The sequence below is a fragment of the Chelonoidis abingdonii genome, chromosome 1, assembly GCF_003597395.2.
Source record: "Chelonoidis abingdonii isolate Lonesome George chromosome 1, CheloAbing_2.0, whole genome shotgun sequence".
Lineage (NCBI taxonomy): Eukaryota > Metazoa > Chordata > Testudines > Testudinidae > Chelonoidis > Chelonoidis abingdonii.
This window is the reverse complement of record NC_133769.1, coordinates 49,658,352-49,684,383: the sequence shown is the minus strand read 5'-3', so window position 1 is coordinate 49,684,383 and position 26,032 is coordinate 49,658,352. Positions and strand designations below refer to the sequence as shown.

The following is a 26,032-nucleotide window of genomic DNA, read 5'->3' as shown; positions in this document are numbered from 1 at the left end:
GTGTGGAGCATGCTTTCAGAAGTCTTAAAAGAGCAACACTCCGATGCGGAAACTACAGAACCCGAACCACCAAAAAAGAAAATCAACCTTCTGCTGGTGGCATCCGACTCCGATAATGAAAATGAACATGTTTCAGTCCACACTGCTTTGGATTGTTATTGAGCAGAACCCATCATCAGCATGGACCTGTGTCCCATGGAATTGTGGTAGAAGCATGAAGGGACATATGAATCTTTAGTGCATCTGGCACATAAAAATTTTGCAACAGCGGCTACGACACTACCATGAGAATGCCTGTTCTCACTGTCAGGTGACATTGTAAACAAGAAGCGTGGAGCATTATTTCCTGCAAATGTAAACAAACTTGTTTGTCTGAGCGATTTGGCTGAATAAGAAGTAGGACTGAGTAGACTTGAAGGCTCTAAAGCTTTACATTGTTTTATTTTTGAATGCAGTGTTTTTTGTACATAATTCTACATTGTAAGTTCAATTTCATGATAAAGAGATTGTACTACAGTACTTGTATTACGTGAATTGAAAAATACTATTTTTGTTTTTTTACAGTGCAAATACTTGTAATCAAAAATAAATATAGAGTGAGCACTGTACACTTTGTATTCTGTGCTGTAACTGAAATAAATATATTTGAAAATTTAGAAAACATTGAAAAATATTTTAAAAAATGGTATTCTATTATTAACAGTGTGATTAATCACAATTAATTTTTTTAATCTCTTGACTGCCCTAGTTATAAATAATCAGTTTTGAATAGGTCTTTCCCCTCTGGGTTCAGCCAAGCAACCACGATAGCATAAAGATTACAAGAAGGCAGGAGTCCATTTGTACTATGTAGAGACAAAATTAATCAGGAGCGTGTGCATTACCATGCTGGATCAGATGTGACTTGCCTAATGCTCTGTCTCCACTAGGGGCCAGTACCAGATGTGTCAGAGGAAGGTGCAATAATAATCCCTGTGATTACTTCCAAGAGGATTTGAATAAAAAAATATTTTGAAGGTTCTCTTAGAGAGTTAAACCATTTTGTGACAATATATTTACTTTCCATGTTGTTTTTCTGTCATTTCCATTAGTTTAATACGGGATTGAAAATATTCTGTTGAACCAGAAGAACAGGCATTAATCTTTTCCCTAGAAGTTGGCTATACAGAAATCAAGTGACCCAGATATCCAGAATGGCTCTCCTGCTACCTGCCTTTCAACTGTGGTGACATATAGTGGATGCAGGTCCAAATCAGATGTAGAAATAGTGAATAACCCTTGACACTTGGGCTTTGTTTTGGACCAAGCCTGTGGCCAAATCATATTCAGCCATGGTCAAATAGTATCAAATGCTGCTTAGTTATAGCCAGAGGGCTGAAGTAAGTAAATAGAGTCATTTGGCTTCAAGGTGATATTAAACAGTGTCTTTAATTAACTCAGGACTGAAACTTATTATGGAGCCCCATCAAAAAGACACAAAAAGGGATGCTGTTTACAGGGCAGAAGTATAATAGCCCCATAATCTGATTGTGATGACTCTCCAGATTCACATGACCTGCTGTAAATGGATACCTGTTATGCTAGTTGATGAGATAGCTTTAAGCAAACAAACAATTTGGATCAGAAGGGCTGTAAATCCCTATGGCCTGCTGTAATTAAAGGGATATATGTCTGCCCTGCTTAAATTCATGTTAAGCAAGAAAGGGGAGACTTCAAAGAGTCGGGGAAGATTCTCTGTTGTGAAAGAGTTTTGCTGAGTGGTCGTGGTTTGTGTATGGCTGTCTCTGATCAGAGCATGAACTCTTGTGGCATCTATACAAATAGATGGTAAACAGCATGGGCTATCCCTTAAACTGTGTAAGCACTCGATACTAAGATTGCTCTGTGTTTTGGGAGAATGGTATGTTCACCTTTTCCCCCCTTCTCTTTTATTTTTTTCTCCTTTTCCATTCTTAACAAAGACAACAAGCCTACCAGACAGCATGTAGCCTGACTGTAAAACACCAAGCAACACCTGCACTGCACTTAAACAGAAAGACTATACTTATTGGGAATAACATATCAGTAACTTTTTTATGAACTGAAGAACATTACAAAGTATGGCAAAGGCCTGGCATTGTTCCTGAGGGAAGGATGAGCATGAGAAGACCCAAACTGCTAACTAGACTTGTGGCTCCTAGCACATGTGAAAAGCTGCTGTCCAGCTTGATGGCCATGAAAAAGAGGAGGGAGGGAAGATCCACTACCAAAGAAGGAATTTATCTATATGTTCCTCCTTTTATTATCTTCTTTTCTCTTCTTACTTTATATGTTTATCTGTTCTGTTGTCCCAGAATTAATTGTAATACAGTAGGATTTCAGACTTACGAACACCTCAGGAATGGAGATTGTTCATAACTCTGAACAAAGTGTTATGGGATGCTCCTCAGGATGGATTGCTTGGAACGGGAGCTCAGAGCTGTGCCTGCAAACTTCAGTGTCTTCACCTCCTACCTGTAAGTGGCTGCCTGCCCAATGAGTGGGGGTGTGCACAGGCAGCTAGTTCTAGCCCCTGGGACACTGTGATGTCAGTGGGAATGCGGTGCAGGCTGTGGCCCTTTAAAACTGAGCTGCTCCTCCAGAGTGCAGCATGCAGGCAGGAGCTTGGGCTCCAGCTCCAGCAGCTCATGGTCCAAGCCAGGCTCCAGCAGGAGCTCAGGAAGTTTCTTTCCTGGTGGGGCAGGGAGGGGGAAGTGACACCTGGCTTACAAGCCTCAGATCCCAGCACTGATCCTGCTCAGGGGCTCACACTTGTACCTGTGAAACTCAGACTCTTCACCTCTTACCTGTAAGTGGCTGCCTGCCCTGTGGTGGGTGCAGGTGGACAGACAGGCAGTCCAGATGTCCCGACCTTTAAGATGCAATACAGGCACTGCACAGTATTTGCTTTTTATTTATTTTTTGACCGGTCAGTCTGTAACTCTGATGTTTGTGTCTTTTGAGGTTCTACTGTAGTGTGAGATTCTCTAAATTGTGAAGTGACTACATGTTTTCAGAAAAGAATTAAAATTCAACATCAAAATAAACTATTTAGAATACACTAAAAGCCAATGACTGTATGATCCAATTTTTTATCTAATAAAATACCACCAATTAACTGGAATTCCTCAGAACTCAAATGAAGAGGTATTTAGTGGGCCTGAGGTGAAAAGACTACTGAAAACAAAAACAAAACTTACACTTTTGCAGTTTCTTTCACAGCTTTTAGATGCCATGAACTACTGAGAGTTCTCTAGAGTACTTCCGAAATAAAATTGGGTCGTGTCTTATTAAGTATATCTTTATCTTTTCCCTTGTAAGTACGCTTTCTCCTGGCATGATTATATCCTCCTAGGTTTCTGTGGTATTCACTAAGGGGCAGATTTTCAAAAGCAACTAAGGGGTTGAGGATCACAGATCCCATTGAAAGTCAATGAGACTTTTATGCTCTTAGATCTCTTAGGTGCTTTTGGGAAATCTCCCCCTTATTTCATGTTTATTCGCATTGAGTCTTGTAAATAATGAAAATAAATGTCATGACACTAGTCTTCTTTAACTGAAACAAATATTAAGGCATATCAGACTTGTCGAGTCTCTTGGAGATATGTTACCATAGAGAATCCATTACAAATGGCACTGTGTTGCTCACATTCACTGGAAAGAAACAGGACTCTGATTCTGCAGTTTGAGCCATGCTGATGGATCCCCACACTGGTGTCAGCGGAACACCATATGGACAAAAGGGTCTCCTGCACAGATCAGATTGCAGAATTGGGGCCTAGGAAAGTGCCAGTCTTTGGGTCACAATACCAAAGCCCTAAGGGAACCCTTTCTTTCCTGAGAAAAGCTAGGAAGATTGCACACTTGTGGTGTCCAGTTAAGATTTCAGGTGAAATGAAACCATTAAATCACTGTATTCAGTATTTAAAACAAACCAACCAGCCCTTGAAAGATAGGGCCACAAAGGCAAGGTATAGGATTTAAAATTTTTCTCACTGTCCTCCTGCTATGTACAATAAGGGATAGATCCTCAGCTGGTGTTGCTTGTCCTACCTCCATTGAACTACGACAATTCACATTAACTGAAGATCAGCCCCTGAGAGTTTGGGGGCCAGATTATCAAGGTGTAATGTAAATTTACAAGGCCAGCTTCACCCCTGTGTAACATTCACTGAAGGGAGTTTGCACCAATTACACTAGAGATCAATTTTTCCCACTAAACTTTCTTTTGACAGAAATTGTGTGTATAGTTACATATACAGTGCATAATGTGTGTGTTGTATACGTGTCCACGTTTTTAGATGATTAGTGAATTTGGGTGCCTCTGTGTTTGGATGCTTTTCGTGAGGCACCTTAAATAGACACAATTTTCAGAGTACAGGTGTTCAGCACATCTGAAAATCCGACCCTTTTAAGATATCCCAAGTTGTTCAGCAAAACCAGGAGTCATTTTGAAAGTTTCAGAAAATACATATAAAACCACAGGTGAGGGGAAGATGCCAGTGTTACAACTTCAGAACCATGTGATAACTGAATTTATCATGCACCTTTGACCTCCTCACCTACTTCTACCCCTAATCCATCTCCTAGCTTCCAACAGCAACCATATTTTTAATGGTAGGATTAGAATGATTGTGAGGGCTATGTTTTAGGGTGACCAGATGTCCCAATATTTAACCCTTTGTCCTGCGTCCCGATCAATGTGCGATCAGGACGTCATTTGTCCCAATATTCAGGTAAGGAGGCGAGTGGGAGAGAGGTGCTGACTCCATGGGTGCTCCAGGGTTGGAGCACCCACGGGGAAGAATTGCAGCCAAGCTCCCCTCTCCTCACCTCCTTCTTCCCCCCTCTCCCAATCACGCTGCATCCCTGCTCCTTCCCCCATCCCAGCTCTTCCCGCTGCCTAACAGCTGTTTGGCGGCGCTTTCCAGGAGGGAGTGGGGAGGACCAGGGATGCGGTGCGTTCAGGGGAGAAGTGGAGAAGAGGCAGGGCAGGGGCGGGAACTTGGGGGAAGGGGGTGGAATGGGGGTGGAGCAAGGGCAGATGCTTGGGTGGGAAAAGGAAGGGGGTGGGCGAGCACTCACCCAGCAGAGGGGAAGTCAGCACCGTAGGGGTGAGTGGCAGGTGGGGGGTGGTGAAGAGGCGAGTGGCGGGCGGGGAGGGTGAAGAGGCGAGTGGGCAGGCAGGTCGGGGGGTGAGGAGGCGAGCGGTGGGTAGGAGACTGAGGAGGGATGCAGAAAGCCAGCTGGGGGATGAGGAAGGGTGTGGTGCGGGGGGCGAGGCAGGAGGGGTCCGGACTGGGGGCAGAGTGGGGGCCGAGCCCCTGGGAGGAGCGGAGGTGGACTCTGGGCGGGGCTAACAGCACCCCAATGTGTCACAATATTTTAGTCTGTGATCTGATCACCCTACTATGTCTGGGCATTTCAGCACTGCAGAATTTGGAAAATGAGGTGATGCCTGCACATTTGGCATGAATCCCCCGTCACATCTCTGCGAATTCAACACCCCTTCAGTGAAGTTATGTTGATTGAATAGAGTGCTTCATCCCAGAACTCACAGAGCTATATTAAACAAGTCAGCTAAAACTAGTCTTTTCCTTTTTGATAAGGAAACATAAGAGGAAATTTTAAAAAAAGAATATTAATATGTAGCCTTTCTGTGGGGCTTCCACAAGGCTCTGTCTTTGGTCCCCTTCTCTTCTCCCTCTACACTTTATCTCCTGACACAAATTCAACTTCCATATCTGACTCAGGCCCCGTCTACACTACGCAGTTAAATCGATTTAAACAGCATTAAATCGATTTAACGCTGCACCCATCCACACTACACCGCCCTGTAAATCGATTTAAAGGGCTCTTTAAATCGATTTCTGTACTCCATCAAAACCACAGGAGTTACCCTAAAATCGATTTTACTACATCGGAATTATGGTAGTGTGGACGAAAATCGAAGTTACTAGCCTCCGGGAGGTATCCCACAGAGCACCACTGACCACTCTGGTCAGCAGTCAGAACTCCGATGCACTGGCCAGGTAAACAGGAAAAGCCCCGCGGACTTTTGAATTCTATTTCCTGTTTGGCCAGCGTGGAGCTCTGATCAGCACAGGTGACCACGCAGGGCTCATCAGCACAGGTAACAATGCAGTCTCCTGAGAAAGAAAAAGAGCTCCAGCATGGACCACACAAGAGGTACTGGATCTGATCGCTATCTGGGGTGAGGATTCAGTGCTTACAGAACTCCGTTCGTCAAGACGAAATGAGAAAATATTTGAAAGAATTTCAAAGTCTATGATTGCAAAAGGACACAGGAGGGACTCAGTGCAGTGCAGAATAAAAGTGAAAGAGCTGAGGCAGGCATACCAGAAAACCAGAGAGGCAAACGGAAGGTCTGGAGCAGGTCCGAAAACATGCCGCTTCTATGCTGAGCTGCATGCAATTTTGGTGGCTGCGCAACCAGTACCCCACCCCTGGCCGTGGATTCAGAGGTCAGGGTTGTAATATCAACCGTGGCTGAGGATTCTGCTGAGGGGGAAGATGAGGAAGACGAAGAGGAGGAAGAGATTGCTGATAGCACACAGCTCTCAATTACCCACAGCAGCCAGGAGCTTTTTGAGAGCCCAGAATTAACCCTCCCAGCCCACCCAAGCCACTATCCCAGACAGTGAAGCCATGGAAGGACCTCTGGTGAGTGTACATTTAAATATCAACATGGTTTAAAACAAGCGTTTTTAAATGATTAATTTGCAAGCAGGGGTTGTCATTCATTTCGCAGCCAGTACAGTTACAGGAAAAGTTCGTTAACATGTCTGGGGATGGAGTGAAAATCCTCCCAAGAAATCTCCATGAATCGATATTGGAGGTACTCAAAAAGCCTTTTCAGTAGATTTCGGGGCAAGGCCCTCTCCGGTCCCCATTGTACAGACTTTCCCCCAGCAGGCATGCATCAAGTAATTCGGAATCATTGCTTCACAAAGCACAGCTGCGTAAGCGCCTGGACACTGCTCGCAGTCAAAACATACGTTCTGCATCTATTCTCACCAGAGTTATATCATTCATTGTAACCTGGTTGAAATTCAGGGAATTTTTTTTTATTAGGGGGGCAAACATGGCGATTTTCCTACTGTGCTGCCTTTACTCATACCTTGCCCTTAGCTGAGGGGTGGGGGGAGGGAGGCTGGCGCTGGGCTTCTCTGGCGAGCAGGGAATCTTCCCAGCTACCAGCCACGCTTTGGTGGGGGGAGGGAAGGCTGGCGCTGGGCTTTTCTGGCGAGCAGGGATCTTCCCAGCTACCAGCCACGCTTTGGGTGGGGGGGAAGGGCTGGCGCTGGGCTTCTCTGGCGAGCAGGGAATCTTCCCAGCTACCAGCCACGCTTTGGGTGGGGGGGAGGGAAGGCTGATTCTCTGGCGAGCAGCTTCCCAGCTACCAGCCACGCTTGGGGGGGGGAGGAGGAGGAAGATGAATAACAACTAGCTTACGGGATAGCAGCCATGCGCTGGGGAGGAGTGGAAAGACCGGGGGGTTTGGGGTTTCTGCTGGTTCCTCTGAAAAGGAAACAAGGCATCATAGGTCACTGTGGATATAAACCCTGGAGAAGTCAAACATAAAGCCTTACCATGGCCGCATGGAAGCTGAATTATGATTCCAGGACCGGGTCCTGCGTCTGCAGTGTGCTCACAGGGACACAGGCACTCAGTATTAAAAGATGCAAAATTCGACCTTGTAGTGAAATCACATGTGCTATGTAAGGTGCATAGTTTTATTCACTGTGAAAGAGTACAATCATTGTTCTGTAAAATGTATCTTTTTACATACTTCTCTCCCTGTCTTCCTCCCCCATGCAGCTGCACACTTTTCTGTACTCCCTACCCCATCAGGAAGGCTAGCTAAAAGGCGGAGGAGAAAAGAGAACTCGAGATGAAATGTTTTCAGAAATCATGGAAGTAAGCCACAGTGACAGAGCTCATCAGAGAATGATTGGAAGGAAGTGATAGCAAAATACAGGAAAGATGCCAGTGACCGGGAGGATAGGAGAGACGCTCGAGATGAGAGGTGGAGGCAGGAAGAAGAGAGGTGGCGACAGGAAGACAGGCAGGAAGATCAGAGGTGTAGGCAGGAAGATCAGCGGTGGCGTGATGCAACGCTGGAGCTGCTGCGTGATCAAACTGAGATCCTCAGGCGCATGGTGGATGTTCAGGAACAGCAGCGGGGTTACAGAGTGCCACTGCAGCCCATGTTTAACCACCCTCAAAGCTCCCCACATTCCATATCTCCCTCACCCAGACGTGTTAGAACGCGTGGGGGAGGATTTCTGCACCAGCCCACTCCACCCCCATGGACAGCCCAACCAAAAGGCTGACATTAAGCTGAAATGTGCTTAATGGGCTTTTCCTTTCTCCGATCCTCCTCCCAAACCACACCATGCAGGGATACCTAGATAATTCTGTGCCTCTTTTTATAATTACTTTTTAATCAAGAATACATCCAAAGGGGGGGGGGTGGGTTTTCTTACAGGGAATGACTTTTAAGAAAGAATTCATGATTTTTAAGCATACCAAATGACTTTTATACAGAATAAATGATTTTTAAAATATACTGACTTTATTTCCTTCAGCAAGCTGTAAGTAAAGGGGGAGGGTGGGTTGCTTAGAGGGAGTCAATAGAGGCGGGAGTGTTCATCAAGGGGAAACAAGCACTGCAGTCACACCATACCCTGGCCCGTGCTGAAACTACTTTTCAAGGCTTCTCTGATGCGCACCGCCTCCTGGTGTGCTCTTCTAATCGCCCTGGTGTCTGGCTGCTCGTAGTCAGCGGCCAGGTGATTTGCCTCAGCCTCCCACCCCGCCAGAAAGGTCTCCCCCTTACTCTCACAGAGATTGTGGAGCACACAGCAAGCAGCAATAGCAATGGGGACATTCTTTTGGCTGAGGTCTGAGCGAGTAAGTAATGATCGGAGCGACCCTTTAAACGGCCAAATGCACACTCTACCACCATCCTGCACTTGCTCAGCCTGTAGTTAAACAGCTCCTGACCACTGTCCAAGCTGCCTGTGTATGGCTTCATGAGCCATGGCATCAAGGGGTAGGCTGGGTCACCCAGGATAACGACAGGCATCTCAACATCGCCAACTGTTATTTTCTGGTCTGGGAAGTAATTTCCTTGCTGCAGCCGTTTAAAGAGAGTTGTGTTTCTGAAGACGCGAGCGTCATGAACCCTTCCTGGCCATCCCACGTGGATGCTGGTGAAACGTCCCTTGTGATCCACCAGTGCTTGCAGCACCATGGAAAAGTACCCCTTGCGGTTCACGTACTGGGTGCCCTGGTGCTCTGGGGCCAAGATAGGGATATGGGTTCCATCTATGGCCCCTCCACAGTTAGGGAATCCCATTGCAGCAAAGCCATCCACTATGACCTGCACGTTTCCAGAGTCACAAACTTTCGTAGCAGCAGCTTAACGATTGCTTTGGCTACTTGCATCACAGCAGCCCCCACAGTAGATTTTCCCACTCCAAATTGATTCCCGACTGACCGGTAGCTGTCTGGAGTTGCAAGCTTCCAGAGGGCTATTGCCACTCGCTTCTCCACTGTGAGGGCTGCTCTCATCTTAGTATTATGGCGTTTCAGGGCAGGGGAAAGCAAGTCACAAAGTTCAAAGAAAGTGCTCTTACGCATGCGAAAGTTTTGCAGCCACTGGGAATCGTCCCACACCTGCAAAACTATGCGGTCCCACCAGTCTGTGCTTGTTTCCCGTGCCCAAAATCGGCGTTCAATGGGTAGAAGCTGCCCCATTACCAGCAGTAGCTCCAAAATGCTGGGTCCCGCGGTTAGGGAGAATTCAGTCTCCATGTCGTCATCGCTCTCGTCGGTGCGCTGCCGTAGCTGCCTCCTCCTCCTCCTCCTCCTCCCCCCTCTCCTGAATTTGCAGTTCATGGCTCAGCATAGACAGCACGAGAGTGCGCGAGGTGTTTACAACTTGCACGATTGCGTTACTGATCTCAGCAGGGTCCATGGTCTCAGCAGGGTCCATGCTTGCTGTGCTATGGCGTTTGCTCTCTTCACCCAGGAAAAAAGGCGCGAAATGGTTGGCTGCTGCTTTCACAAAGGGAGGGGTGAGGCTGTACCCAGCACCACCCGGGACAATGTTTTTTGCCCCATCAGGCACTGGGCTCTCAACCAGGAAGTGGGAACTATGGGATAGCTGTGGAACAGCTACCCACAGTGCACCGCTCCTGAAATCGACGCTAGCCTTGGACCATGGACGCACACAATCGATTTAAGGATCCTAGTATGGACGCACTAAATCGATTTTACAAAATCGGTTTTATAAAATCGGTTTAAACAAATTCGAATTAATCAGGTAGTGTAGACGTGGTCTCATAGATCCACTTCTCTACTCTAGGCCTGTCTGTCTACATCCAGGCTAAAATCTCAGCTTGCCTCTCTCACATCTCCTTATGGATATCTAGCTGTAGGCTCAAACTTAACATGGCTAAAATGGAGCACCTGATCTCCTCCCACCCCCAAAGCCCTCCCTGATTGATCACTGTGGACAACCCACAGTGTCACTCAGGCCTGTAACCTAGGCATCATCTTCCACTCAGATCCCTATCGAAGGCCTCACATCTAGCCTATATTGAAATCTTGCAGATTTTTTTCAGCATAACATCTCTAAGATATGGCCTTTCTTATCCATCCACACAGCTAAAACCCTTGTCCATTCTTGCATCTTGATTACTGCATCAAACTTCTTTTGGGGCTAGATAAATGCAGTATTGCCCCACTCATATAATAGAATCAAGAAGTCATCAAGTGCAGCCCCTGTGCAGAGGCAGGGCTAAGTAAATCTAGATCATCTATGACAGGTGTTGGTCCAACCTCTTCTTAAAAACTTCCAATGATGGTGTGACGGATTGACGCTATCCTGCACTATCCTGAACAAACTATATAGAATTAAGATAAACTTTATTTAATTAAGTTAAACACACATTGAATTAGGGTAAACATCTTTTGAATTCATTGTATTACAAATGCAAATGTTTATGAACTAGTATGAGATTGTATGGAACTTCTTTAGCAGAAAGAGAAGATTAATGGAATCTCTGGAAGGTATGAGGAAGTTCAAAGGTATTTTTGAAGCAATACACGTGAAGCGGATTTCCTTAGGAAATACTTTGAGGTGAGGGGAATGCAAACTCTTCCCCCTCCAAAGCCAACCTTTTGAAGATACACACTAGGAAGAGAGACATTTTGTATACTCCGTACCTGCTTCTGAAAGCTCCAGTTCAAAGACCCCTGAACAGTACAAAAAGGGAACTGAACATGTTAGGAGTGTTCTTGTTCTGAGCTGAGGCTTTGATGAACTAGTAACCACAAGGATGCCATTGGGGCAGGGTATTAAAAAACTGAACTTGCCAGGGCACATGTGAGAGTTGGGATGAGCTCTGGTAAATTTATTAGCATGCACGTAGGTTCTTTCATTGTTTTTAATGCTTTGTACCTTAAGGATAACATAGACTTGCTAAGAAAGAACTCTGTGGTGACTTATATCATTAGATTGTTATCTGTCTCTGAAGAGAAATCAAGCAGGCGTCGTGTCCCAACTTATCTGTGCTGGGAATTACACAGTGAAGGCAAGGAACTGTCCAGCCTGGGAATGCCCTTGTTGGAAGGGAAGAGAGGCAGCATCTGGGGAGGTGAAAGCCAAGACTGGGTGTTTTTGCTGGACCACTGAGAGGAAGTACAGGAGCAATTGCTCTGAATTGTAATGGACAGGGATTCCACAGCCTCCCTTGGAACTTAACTACACTTTTATTTAGTTTTTCCTAATATCCAACCTTCACTTCCCTTGCTGCAGATTAAGCCCATTACTTCTTGTCCTGCCTCCAGTGGACATGTAGAACAATTGATCGCTGTGCTCTTTACAACAGCCCTTAACTATTTGAGGACTGTTGTTAGGTCCCCGCTCAGTCTTCTTTTCTTAAGACGAAATGTGCCTAGTTTTTTGTTGCTTTTCTATGGACCTTCTCCATGTTATCCACTTTTTTCCTAAAGTGTGGCACCCAGAATTGGACACAATACTCCAGCTGAAGCCTTGCCAGGCCGGGTAGAGTGGGACAATTACCTCCCGTGTCTTATATGTGATACTCCTGTTAATACACCCCAGAATATTAGCCATTTTCGCAATTGCATTACGTTGTTGACTTATATTCCATTGGCGATCGACTATAACACCTAGAACTTTTCAGCAGTACTAACACCTAGCAAGTTATTCTGCATTTTGTAGCTGTACATTTGACTTTTCCTTCCTAAGTGTAATACTTTGTGCTTGTCTTTAATGAATTTCATTGTGTTGATTTCAGACCAATTATCCAATTTGTCAAGGATGCTTTGAATTCTAATCCTGTTCTCCAAAGTGCTAGCAACCCCTCTGTTTGTTGTCACTCTATTATCCAAGTCGTTAATTAATATATTGTCTGGTATTGGAACCAGTACAGACCTCTGCATGATCCCCCTAGATACACCTTCCCAGTCTGACAGCAACCCATGGATAGCTACTCCCTGAGTACAGTCTTTCAACCACTTGTGCACTCGCTTTATAGTAATTTCCTCGAGACCACATTTCCCTAGTGTTCTTACAAGAATGTCACATAGGTCTGTGTCAAAAGCTAAAATCAAGATATATTATGTCTACTGCTTCCCCCGCAGCCACTACACCAGTAACCCTGTCAAAGAAAGAAATTAGGTTGGTTTGACATCATTTGTTCTTGACAAATTCATACTGGCTATTCCTTAAAACCCTATGATCCTCTAGGTGTTTACAAACTGTTTAATAATTTGTTCCAGTATCTTTTCAGGTATCAAAGTTAGGTTGACTGGTCTATAATTCTCCTGGTCCTCTTTGTTCCCCTTTAAAAGACAGGTACTATGTTTATGCTTCTCCAGTCCTCTGGGACCTTATCAGCCTTCCATGATTCTCAAAGGTAATTACAAATGGTTCCAATATTGCTTCAGCTAGTTTCTTTAAATACCATAGGATGAATTTCATTGGTCTCAGCTGACTTGAATACATCTAAATTATCTAAATATGATTTAACCAGTTCTTTCCCTGTTTTGGCTTGTGTTACTTCCCCCTTGTTGTTAACATTAACTGTGTTGAGTATCTGGTCTCCACTAACCTTTTTAGTGAAGGAAGAAGATGAAGTGGGTATTCAGCCACGAAAGCTCACGCTCCAAAACGTCTGTTAGTCTATAAGGTGCCACAGGATTCTCTGCTGCTTTTACAGATCCAGACTAACACAGCTACCCCTCTGATACCATTAAACACCTCAGCCTTCTTGATGTCATCAGTTAGTAGCTCTCCTTCCCTACTAAGTAGAGGACCTATGCTTTCCTTCATCTTTCTCTTGCTCCTAATGTGTTTAAAGAACACCTTCTTATTCCCTTTTATCTTCCTTGCTACATGTAACCCATTTCCTGTCTGAGTCTTTCTGATTTTGTCCCTTTGTGCTTGTGCTAATTTTTGGCCACATGTCCACTTCTTATAGAATATCTTTTTTAATTTTCAGGTTATTAAAGAGCTCCTATGGAGCCATATTTACCTTTTACTAATCTTCCTGTCTTTCCTTCACAATGGGATGGTTTGCAATTGTGCATCTGATATTGTATCCTTGAGAAACAGTCAGCTCTGCTGAACTGCATTATCCCTTTGATTTTCTTCCTAAGGGACCTTACCGATCAGTTCTCGGAGCTTTATTAAAGTCTGCTTTTTTGAAGTCCGTTGTCCTTATTGTGCTGCTGTCATTGCTTCCTTTCCTTAGGATCATGAAATCAATCATTTCATGAACCTTTCATCCAAATTACCTTCCACCTTCAGATTTACAACTAATTCCTCCTTGTTAGTTAGAATCAAGTCTAAAAATGGCTGTCCCCTGAGTTGCTTCCTCTACTGTCTGAAACAAAATGTTGTCCCAATATCCATTCAGAATTCTAGTGTAGAGATCAGTTTTCTAGTCTGTGGCTTTAACCATTTCACCCCTCTTTTTTTTTTAATCGACCATTAGCTCCCCCTTCTCTACAGTATCAACCGTAAGCTCCTTGAATTCACTTTCAGGGTCAATCATCATTGTGATTGTACCATCAAATCTAGCCTCCAGTTGGCCAATACTGCCAGCCTCCATTGTCCTCTTGCTAAATTTTTAAACAAGCACCTTCATGCTTTTTCCCATGCTGCACCTCATGCTTGGGAGGAGCACTCTGTAAACATCCCCAAAGCTACCTCGCTATCCTCCTTCCAATCCCTCCTTGTTTTGTGTTTGTAGAGTGCCTAGTACTTTAGGATCCTAGCCATGACCAAGTAATTACAGTAACACAAATAAATAATAGTAATAATTAATGAGAGAAAGGCAGAGTGAAAGGTTATCCCAAGGGTTGTTCTCTGCTTTTCCTGGAATCCTTGAGTCTATGAGGCCAGTTTCTGAACCACTCTACAAAGCTGCAAAGCCCTCCCCTTTTGAGATGAGCACATCAGGGGAATCTTGCAGAATTTATGGAATAGTTTTCCTTTCCCACAGTTTCTCTTTTGGAAAAGGAGCATTAGGCTCTAAAGGAAATGATTCCCTGGTGAAAAGAGCTAGATCACAATTTCCTGCTTGTACTGTTTTGAGAGAAAGTTAGTTAAACAAAGGAAAAACTTTGCAAAACGCTAATATTTTGCTACCCAACTTGTTTGTTAAAAGCATGAGTGGGAAAATTGTGTTACGTGCAGATTTAAACAACGTACAATAAAAAAGAGTATATTATCCTATATTATCCTTCTGTAGTGACAACTGGAGAATAGATAATAGCTGCTGATTCTTCTTTAAGGATGGGCTGTGAAAGCGGAGTATTTCCCTTTTTCTAAATAATGTGTGTGTGACAAAGAGAGCTCTCTAGATCCTAAATATCTGTATCCCCTCCCATATTTAGCATAGGCTGTTGGAGAAATTTATTGAAATGAATGAATATTGTAAAAAACCAAGTGTTTGAACAGCACCTAGCACTTTGTGGGCGTTACCGGAAGCAAATGATAATGCTAAGAATTGCAAAAACTTTCATTTGAGACTGCAAGACCTCATTGCAAATATTAATTTATCCTTACAACACCTTTGTAAGGCAAGTAAGTATTGTCATACAAGGACTTTAAATAATTTACTCAGAATGAGTAAATGGCAAAATGGGAAATAGAAACCAGGAGTTCTTAATCCCAGTAACCCCCTAAATCTGACTACTAGATTACATCCCTAGAAAAGCGATAAATAGTGAACACAACTCATAATATTTCTTGAAAGAGTCAACCCATTAAGTGTTTTATATATAAGTACTTGTCAAAGGGTTTCAGAAGTGGTCTTTAGCAGTCTGTCACATACTAATCAGACAGTTCACTCAGCGTTACTAGTCACCATGTCAGTCTAACTCTGACCTAATAGTCTTGTATGAGATACTATCATTGATACCGTATGGGGCTGTTGGTGTTTCAACCATAATATATACATCAATGGAATGAAGCCTCAAAGGGGTGTTGCAAGTGCTTAAATGAGGTAATTGGAAGGGTCTGATACATTATTAAGGTTTTGCCTGTACATTCGATATAATAGTGTGGAACAATCAACCTTGGTTATGGGTGCAAAAATATTTTTTAAAAGCCATTACATGTCAACGTTACAAAATATTTTGCTCATGTTAAGAGAGAGGAATAGATCTGAATTTAAAGGAATCAGGAGATCTGAATTCTGTGCCTCATTCTGGCATGACCCACATTTCCTCTGTGAACATGGCCTAGTCACTTAGCCAAAATTTTCACACTTGGGTGCCTCAAATGAGGCATCTAAATCCACATTTAGGCCTGGTCTATACCAAGTTTTGTATAAACTGGCTGTGTATTAACTTAGGCTGGAAATTTGGAGAAGATTTCTAACTACCAGAGGAGTAGAGTGACCAGACAAGAAGTGTAAAAAATCAGGACAGGGAGTGGGGGGTAATAGGTGCCTATATAAGAAAAAGTCCCCAAAATTGGGACTGTCCCTATAAAATCGTGACCTCTGGTCACCCTACAGAGGAGTGAGGTTCTGGAACAGTCTTCCAGTAGGAGTTATGGGGGTGAACAACTTGACTGGTTTTAAGATGGAGCTTGGTAAATTTATGAATGGAGATTATATAAGGTGGTTGTCTGCAACAGCAGGACACTGGACTCGGGATGGGAAGGGACCTCCTATGTTACTATGTTTCAGTAAGGGCTGTGATCATTTTATTAAATTAGCTATGCTGGCATGACTCCACCCAAGTGTGAATGTAGTTATATGCTATAAAAGTGTCTTATACCACTTAGTTTATTCCCTTCCCATATGGGAATTATATCAATATAAACACCTTTATACATGACATGACTGCCTCCACTTGAGGGGTGTTGTACTGATTTAACTAGACTGGCTTGGTTAAAATGGTGCCACTGTGAAAGGAATGGATGGAGCCTTGCCTCTGCCTCCCTCAGTGTGCCAGCAGCCAGTGCAGCTGTGCTGGCATGTCTGGGACCCTACGCGCTGTGAGATAGGACTGAAGCAGGGTACGTTTCCCCTTGGAGCAGGGGGAAATTGGAAGGCAGCTTGTGACTATCTCTAAATCATAAATTGCTTCCCAGTCTGTTCCTGGAGCAGCGCAGCCCAATACACTGGGCTTGTGGCAAACAAAAAATGGAACCATCATATTTTTAAGCATGTTGAGTTTCTCTGATGGAAGGCACTGCGTGTACAAAATATTATTATTGTTCCTCTGTTTCCCATTGTCTAAACCCTGGTGTTCACAGTGACATTTTGTATGTTATAAATAGCATGACAATACTTAGTAAACAAGGCTCTGGGAATGATTAGTAACATTTAATTTGCAGAACCTCAGAAATGATTTTTTTTTCATCTTTTTAAAGTGCTTTATGTAATGGGTGCCTTTTGTATTTCCTTTACTCTTCCTCACTGGCAACATTTTTCAATCTTTGCTGGGTTTGCAGCTGCATGGGCTTGCTCAATGGGAGCTATTAAAAATGTTTTCCCCTTTGCCCCCTCCGGATAGCCATTCTTCACCCTCATGCCTACTAGACTCAAACCCATCAACTTACTGCTTCACTGCTCTCCCTAGCACAGGCACTTTAGCTTGGCTTCGATAATTCTATAGCAAGCCTTTTGTCTGCAGTGAGATTATTAACAGTCAGGTTAGGTCTTTGTTTATGTTTGTTTTTACACTATCATTTTTTTCCCCCTAAATGGCTGAGTTGTTCCAGAAAGGAGTAATTCTAAATAGTGGGAAGGTTTTGAAGTCATAAATCTGGACACTTTAAATAAATAAAGTGAAGTTGAAGGGGAAGAAAAAAAATTGCTCCTTTTTGTTACTATCTTGGTTTTGCAGCACAAGAGCAGCATAATTTTTGTTTTTAATTTTTATGCGTGACTTCTATGTTGGTTAGATCACTGCTGCAACATACTGTGATGGTAGCATCTAATAAAATTATTGAACACTTGATTACCACTCTTAAATCAAAAGGATATGTGAAGTTTAGGTTAATTCCCGAGGTTAATCCTTCTGCTATGGAAAATACAATTTTGAGAGTTCATTTCTGATAGAAATACATTTTTTTATTCTTTTATAAGTACCATGCAATATACCTGATAGGATGTTTGTCCCAGGAATCTTCGTTCTGTATGATGTGCTTGCAAGAAAACACTTTGAATTTGCAAAGTTAAGGCAATCATAAATTCAACACAGAGATATTTTAATGCTCGTGTTAAATCATGGAGTAGTTTGTTTTTTATCATCAGGGAGGGAAATATATGTCTGGTTCTTTGTCTTCTGCATTTTGTGACAAAGGCAGCATTCCCATTTGAATTACCCTGCTCTATTCAAGCCCCCTCTGAGCCTATGGTTAACAGCAGTCAGTCTTTGCAGTGTCCTGACGTCATCCAGTGTATGCCTAAGCTATGCTATTGTTTTACTGAGAGCAGGGGCTGTGGATTGCAGTATCTGGTGTCTGCTACCTATTTCTGCCTCACTGCATCACAGAAGGGACATTGACCTTCCCTTACCTCTTGGATTTAAAACAGCAGCTCCTGATTTTTGCTTCCTGAAGAAGACCTTTGCTTTGGTTGCAAGGAAAAGCTGTCTGCAGTGTGAAGCTTAGGAGAAGAGAATCTGGCAGCTTGACTTGGACTGCATTGTCTGGCTTCATGACCCCTGCTGTGTAGCAGTCTCATCCTTCTCTCACACACTCCCTCTATCTCTCACTCTTTTTCTTTTTTCCTTCTTTAAATAGCAGCATCTGGGGCCAGCCATGTTTGGCACTGAATCTTCATGTAAGTAAATGCATCCCACTTACATCCTTTTCTATTTAGAACAGGGCTTGTTGTATGAACATTACATCCACAGTAGTTGCATTCTCTTTGCTGTAGGTTGTTAGCAAAAAGCTGAGGTTCTCGCCTGTTTACAAAGGGGCTAGAGATGCTGGGGGGAAGCATCTGCCAGTTCGATCTGTGTGTGCATCCTTGAGGCCAGCAGCGAGTCAGCTTAGGGCTGTCAGTGTTACTGAATCCAGGCCGCTGGAAGATGCAGAGAAAAATGCAATTTCACTTGAACGTGTTAATTGATAAGATCCCATCCTTCAATGATCTATTGTGGCAGAACCAGTAATGAATGTGTTACTCAGATGATAATGGGCATGTTTGAGGGAGTGAAAGAATGCTAAGGATTAGATCAGAAAGGGCTGAGAATAACAATTTAACCTGGGGAAAAAACTGGTGGTGGAATTGTTCTCTGTATTTTCTTTTATTTATTTTGGGGGGGGGAAGGGTTAAAGGGGGGGCTGTGAAAAAGGAGTCTTTCTTAAATTCTTTTGAAATACGAGAAACCAAAACTGAATGGGCAGTTTGGGAGGAGGGCAAGAATTCTGAATATGGAGTTAACATTTCAAAATAATAGGTGATTTGTTTGTTTGTTTGTTTCTAATCTCTGTGCTGGAAACTTGGAACTGTGTCTTGTGCCTAAAAGCAGTGGAGACACATGTCACTGGAAACAAGCTCAATGTGTTTCAATATAAAGAACAATTGGTAACCTAGCAAAAGGGATGGAAGATTGCTACTAGGACCTGATTTATAATAATATTATTGGTGACAGCGCAGTTACATAAAGACCTCTGGGTATGCAGGGATTGTCCTCTGGCTAATAAAAAATGCTTCATGGTTATCTACATATTTAATATTAATCTACATACTGTGTATCAAAAGCATATCTACGTAAGCAGATGATAACCCTAGTTCATTTTGAGTTTCATTTATTCTTAATATACAGTGTTGTGTATTTCCAGTGTAGTTAGCATAGAACCTTGTTTGGCCATTAATCAGGAGCGGTAACATGCTGGGCTACCTGGCGATCATGTAGTCTTAACCCTAAAGAACTTCATTCTTTCCAAAGGTTAATTGGTCCCATTGATTCACTGTGGCAGCTTCCCACCTCCTGACACAATCCCTGATCATGGTCAGGAAAAAAAAGAAAAAAACAGAATTTGCTCTCTGTTTTCTTATGTTTTTCAAGTAATTTTTCCTGTATTACTGACTTTAATTTCTGTTGCTGTTAGGATGACCAGATGTCCTCATTTTATAGGGACAGTCCCGATATTTGGTGCTTTGTCTTGTATAGGCTCCTATTACACCTCCACCCCGTCCCAGTTTTTCACACTTGCTGTCTAGTGTTGCTGTATGCCTATTTGGAGATCCCAATCACAGGTATAGAAACAAAATGCCTAATATTTGAGTTGAGTATAATCACAACACGTCAGGAATTCAGAGGCACAACTTGTGTGTGTGCAAATGTACACATTAACATATACAGTACGAAAAAAAGATCCATGGTGTTTTGGTATTTTCTTTCAGAGAATGTGTGCCACATAGTTGCAACTTTAGTAGTAAATCCTATTATTCATTTTGATGGGCCTCTTTTGTTTTAGAAAGTATATAATAAATGACTAGCTTATTATCTGTTCCACAGGACTTTTTGATAAAGTCACCCATGTGCTATCTGGTTTGCTCTGACAACAGCTGTGGTTGCTTTTGTTTCCATGGTGCCCAGATTACTGAATATAAATAAGGGTGATTTGAGCTAGTATAACAACCACCACTTACTTCGCAGAACGGCCTGTCAGAGCTGACGTATGTTACTTGTCTAAAATAAAAAAATTAAAAATTGGTCGGTCGTTGCAGTGAATTTCTGGCTGCAGAGCTGAACATGGGTTGTGCATTGCCCCACTCCTTCTAGCAAAGCGCACTCACCAGCAGGTGACTTTCAGAATTAAAACCAATCAAGTCAGGCATTGCGGGGTCTTTCATCCATCTCTTCTTTCTGAGCCATCATCTTCCTTGTGTTTAATTTTTTCTTTTCCGCCTGTATTTCTGTCTTTGGCCTTCTCTACATCAGGGCACAAGGACCTTTAACAAAGGGGAAGGTCTGAGACATCAGTGTTATGGTTGGAATTGGAAAGGACCTACTGTCACCTAGTCTGTGCTCCTGGATCATGATGGGAGGATAGTTCAGATTATTCCTAAAGCCTCCCTATGGTTGATTGTGCAGTGTAGCCTTGTATAGTGGACTTGGTCGTGTTTTACAAAGAATAGTAATAATCACAGAACAAACTTAAAAAAAAAAAAGTACTGAAGGCCAATTTTTTAAAAGTCTATTTTAACCAAATATCAGATGAAGCCTCTTTTTGCCTTTTATTTTAATTTTTCTTCCTGAATCCTAAAGTCAGTGAGTGACAGCAGTCTAGCTACCAGACTATAGAATTTTCCATCTTGATAGAACAATATTGTTTGGCTCATTATACTTGCATTATGTTTAAAAAAAAAAAATCCAGCACCACCACAACCTTGAGAACAATACAGAAGCAAGCCCTGCCATCTGTCCAAAAATCATGAAATTGACAGTAAGATTTTTATCACAGCTTTATATATGGTAATAGAGTTAAGAATTATAGCTTTCATATTTCATCTTGATAACATGAGTCTCTCTCTCTCTCTTTATTTTTTTTTAATATTGAGGATTTTATTTTAACAGATGTGTATATAAGAAGCAAACTCTGAGCTTTAAAACCCTATGTCTGCCCACATTCAATATGATTGTCCTTTGGCTTTAAAAGTCAAATATAGTGACCTATTCTGTGATTTCTGACAGTAGTCAGCAGCTCAATAAAAGACGATATGAGCATAATTGCAGAAACGCAGGCATGTTCTTATCTGCTCATGAAGGAAGGAAAAGAAAGACAAACATAAGCCTAGGCTCATTATGTTGCTTTAAAGATGGGAAACAACCATGTAATAACAATTATTATTAATTATATGAGAGTACAATGTTAAGCAAAAATCACATGACCGGCTCATGCAAACAGTTAAAAAATATTTTAACGTGAGCACCACATTCTCCTTGCAGTTGTTTTCACTATTTCCCATTAGTTGCCTCGGATGCTTTGTGCTTATCTGTTTTCAGCCATATGGCACCATGTTATTATATACAGCAGGGGTGCAAACTCCCATCCTGTGACCCTATCCAGCCGACTGGATGGATTTATCTGGTGGTGGTTGTTTGTTTATTAGTATTGCCGTGACTGTTTCAGATTCTGCAGAATGCAAAATGTTCTTTGATAAAAAGTTGGTGTTAATCCTATTGCTATGAATAGAATCTTTTTATACATGAAATGAAGGGGTGCTCTTATAGAGAGACCTATCTCTGAAAATTTATGATCAGCCCCCATGCATATCAATCAACCCTGAAACCTAAGTGACCTATTAAGAGACAGCTTTTCCAATAACATAGCTATGCAATAGTGTGTCTGATTTGCAGATGCAGAAGCTACACTTGTACATGCAAATAAAATAATTAAACAGTTGAAAATAGACAAATAAGGAAAGGCCAGAAATAGCAGTGACCCTAACTTGCCCTATATCATTTTTCCCCACTGGAGGATACTGAATGTAACAGTAACTTTCCTAAGTAAAACATTAGTTCCCACTCTTACCCCCGTGACCTGCAGATGGATGTTCCACTCTGCACATGGTTCATTACCATGCCTAAGCAGAAGGCAGCAGCAGTCCCCACATTTCCCCTGAGATGAGCTGTTTGTTTGGTGAGAGGGAGCAGGCAGCCCCCACTCCTTGCAGTGTAATACCTCTCCCTCATCTCCTTTGCAGGGGGTTATAGGGGGGCTCATCTTGAGTGCAGCTGCAGCCAGGGGAGGTCCTGACAACATGGCTCAGTTGAATCTGTGCTGTAAGGAAAAAGAGAGAGATAATATGGGATGATGAGACCCTAGGACCAGCATAGGGGCACTGGGATACCTAGGATCTGCACCATGTGTGAGCCAGACACTCTAGGCAGAACAGTTCAGGAGTAAAATTCATAAAGAGAATCTTAAACTACCTCCGCCTTCAGCCCTCTTCCATGGGTTTTCATGTGGGAGGGGGCTGGTCAGACCCTTAGTTATGTTTCAGAGAGGCCACCTTCTAGACCCAGTCTTCTGGACATCTTTCCATTGTCATCAGAGGAGATTTGCTGTGGATGGAGGGTAATATAGGTCACTAACTTTGTAACCGTAGCCCGTACACCATAATCAAATATGAACTTTGAAACTCTTCACAAAATGTATTTGACTTCCCTAGTCTTTGGCTAATATAATGTTTACTATGTGGAGCTGTAATGCAGGAGAGCTCATTCAAATTTACAAAGACAGTATTTGGACGTCAAGTTTGCTGTACAATAAAACAAGTGTATTGTGAAACTGAAGGGAAATGGAGACAAAGGAGTCAAACTTTCCTTTCACATACAGTTAAATACCATCCACTAAATTTGCCATACAGGTGGCTAAACTACTGTCTTGCTTTAAATTCTGAATCTTCCAGAATGCATATAAATTTGAGAAATATGTCTGTGGTCACAAAACTGTACGTACGTGGTGACTTTTAACTGAGCACTTTCAGTATTCCTCACTCAGGTATTCATTCATTTATTCATTCATTCATTTCATTCATTCATTCATTCGGTGTTTCATTTTATGAGTCAAAAGGCTCCACATGTGGCTGTGGAAGAACGAGACCATATTTTCAGTACCGATGTTGCTTTATAGTGGTAGGGATATTATAACGTATTGGTCACACTACACTGAATGTTTTGTAGAAATGGAAAGTTATAATGGAAAGTTATCGTTCCAAATTGAACCATTGAGGGAAAAGTTCGTAATGGCTCCTCATCTGGCCGACTAGCAGCTCCTACTCTGGAAAAGTAGGAGAGAGGGGTAGAGACAGGAAAGCTGACCTGGGAAAACATGAGACACACAGACCAGGTGTGTGAGGATATGACTGGTCCTTCAAGCATGACTGGCGGATTTCTCCCTTTATTGGGTAAACGGCTGCACATTCAGAGAAGTTAACCTCAAGGGGGCTGAGGACAGATCAAAGCTGAGAAGACAGGAAAGTTTTGTCCAGGGAAGTTAAAGAGCACTAGGAGAAGTTACTCTGACTTTGAGTTTTATTGTAATCAAGTTCTCAATTCAGTGTTTCTGTGCCTGTGCATTCCTCTCAAATCTCTTTCTGTCAAGAGTGCAGTAAGCATGGAGGTTCCACTGAGATAATTGATTTTATAGGTAGACTTTCATAACAAAGAATCAGTGACAGATGAACAGGAGACCTTACTGTTAGACATTAAGAGAGGTCTTTATCACCTTAAAATGGACAATCTACAGGAAGTTGTCAAATGCCTGGGAGGAGGAAAACCAGGCATGGTACTCTAATTAGATGATGAGTAGATTACTTAGGGCTTGTCTACACTTACCGGGTGATTGATCGAGCGGTGACCAATCCATTGGTGATCAATTTAGCGGGTCTAGTGAAGTGTCGCTGATTTTTATTTATATCAGCATACGAGCAGGGTGGTTCAGGGTCCCAGAGAAACCCCTTTGGATGTATTACTGTGCCTGATGGATCTCCAGCAAAGTATCATTTCTTCATCTGACCGAGCCAAGACAGCTGTGATATATCATCCACAGCTAAATTTTACCGGCAATAACAACAGGGCTATGGAGGCAATAATTGGAAGTTTGAAGTGCCCGAGATAGGTGAATGTATAGAAGATCCTAAAGGTAGTCCGACATCTTGCTTGAGTGCATGAACCTTGTTTATTTTAATTAGCTGGAACATCAGCAAAAGTTGGGATGCTCAGGCAGAGCCCATTCAGGAAAATGAGTGCTGTTCAGCAGAGTGAGGCAGGCAGCTTGAGCAATCCTGAGCCAACCTGAAGGGGGGAGCAGGCAAGGAAGAGAAAACACGGCTTTGGAGACTAGAAGACAGGAAACACGCCATTCTGGAGCCAGCCACTCCAGTGGCCTCACATCTATCTAGGTACTTATCTGGCTCATTTCACGATGATATCTGAGTGCCTCCGATTAATGACTGTTGATTCTTGCAGTACCCCTGTGAGGCAGTGAGTATTAGCCCTGTTCTTTGGGCAGGGAACTGAGGCACAGAGTAACTTGCCCAAGGTTACAAAGAAGTCTGTGGCTGAGCTGGGAACTGAATCCCGCTCTCCTGGCTCCCAGGGTAATACCCTGTCCACTAACTAGACCATCCTTCATATCTCATTGGTAAAGATAGTCCAGTCGCAAGGGTTGCTGTGACGCAGTTGAAGGGAGAAAGTGTATTACTCCTCGGTCAATTAAAACCACTTGCTGAATTTCTGGGAATGGGAAAAAATCTTGACTTGAAGGAAGATTCCTCTTTTTTTTTTTTTTTTTTTTTTTTTTTAGAGGGAGGGCTTGAAGTACAACTCAGTTTACCCAATCATAGTACATAATTTGTGACAGCAGATAGAATTCCTTGTAAGGAAATAGCTACTGGAGAGGCCTGTGATTTGTTTAAATGTCATAAAAGAAGTTTTGAATTTAGAGAATGAAAGTGGACCATTTCCAGTCCATCTTCATATGTTCAAAGGGTAGGAGTAGTACTTAGGCGCAGAATCAAACAGTTGTAAACTCTGGTCTGTTTAATCTGCAGAAGCAGAAAAGGAGGATAGATCTTTTAGCCTGAGAACAGGCAGGAGGATATTCTAGTCCCTTTGAGCTGCATGACCCAGATAGAATGTGCAGTACATACACAGCCTGCGTCACCCTGTCTGAGCCAGAAGTGGAAGCAAAGGGGATTCGTGTAATTTCAGAACACTTAATAGTAGCTCCGTACCCAGCTAATAATATAGCCACAGAACCTTGCAAACCCTCTGCTTTCTCTGAGCTGGGATACCCTGCTTGACCTCTCTCACTTGACCCTGGAGCAGCAAGGGACAGTTTCACAAAATGCTGTGAGAAGAGCATACAACACTTGTGAATCAAACAAAGGGAATATATGAGGATGGACAAAAATGAGCAACTATCCACCTAGTTTGCTGGAACTACTGTTATAACATCAGTTCTTTGACCCCAATCTGGGAAGATCAAAAGCCATAATGAAATCCTTTCCTGATAGAAAGGATAAAACCATTGTGCTTCCCGTGATTTGTAGACAGAAAAAGCATGGGACATTGAGACTCTGTATTGATTTATGGAGAGTTAATGTATAAACTATACAGACAGACATTTTCTACCCAGAATCCAATTTAGGACAGTGGAAAATGAATGGCTTTACTGTACTTGATCAAGGTAAAGCTTATCCCTAGGAGTTTGAGTGAAGGTGCTCATAAGCGTTTGTAACACCACAGGAAAGATGAGTGGACTTTTGCATTCCTTTGAGTTAATAAATGCTCCCTATGTGCTTTCCAATATTGCATGGACAAGTATTTGGTGGTTTCCAAGATGATCTATGAATCTCATTTTTAGAGTATCAGAGGGGTAGCCGTGTCAGTCTGGATCTGTAAAAGCAGCAGAGAATCCTGTGGCACCTTATAGACTAACAGACGTTTTGGAGCATGAGCTTTC

At 42.7% G+C, this 26,032-nt stretch overlaps 1 protein-coding gene across 3 annotated transcripts in view; it reads left to right on the top strand.

The window, feature by feature from the left end:
- Window positions 1–26,032, top strand: part of ST7 (suppression of tumorigenicity 7) — a 253,873-nt gene that overhangs the window by 49,032 nt on the left and 178,809 nt on the right. The window contains exon 1 of one of the 3 annotated variants that reach the window (XM_032803956.2): window positions 18,030–18,386. The exons of the other annotated variants lie outside the window; for them this stretch is intronic. Coding sequence (XP_032659847.1) covers window positions 18,365–18,386 — 22 coding nt within the window. The 5' untranslated portion in view covers window positions 18,030–18,364. Of the gene's footprint in view, window positions 1–18,029; window positions 18,387–26,032 lie in introns of those variants that run through there. 3 annotated transcript variants of the gene reach the window in all.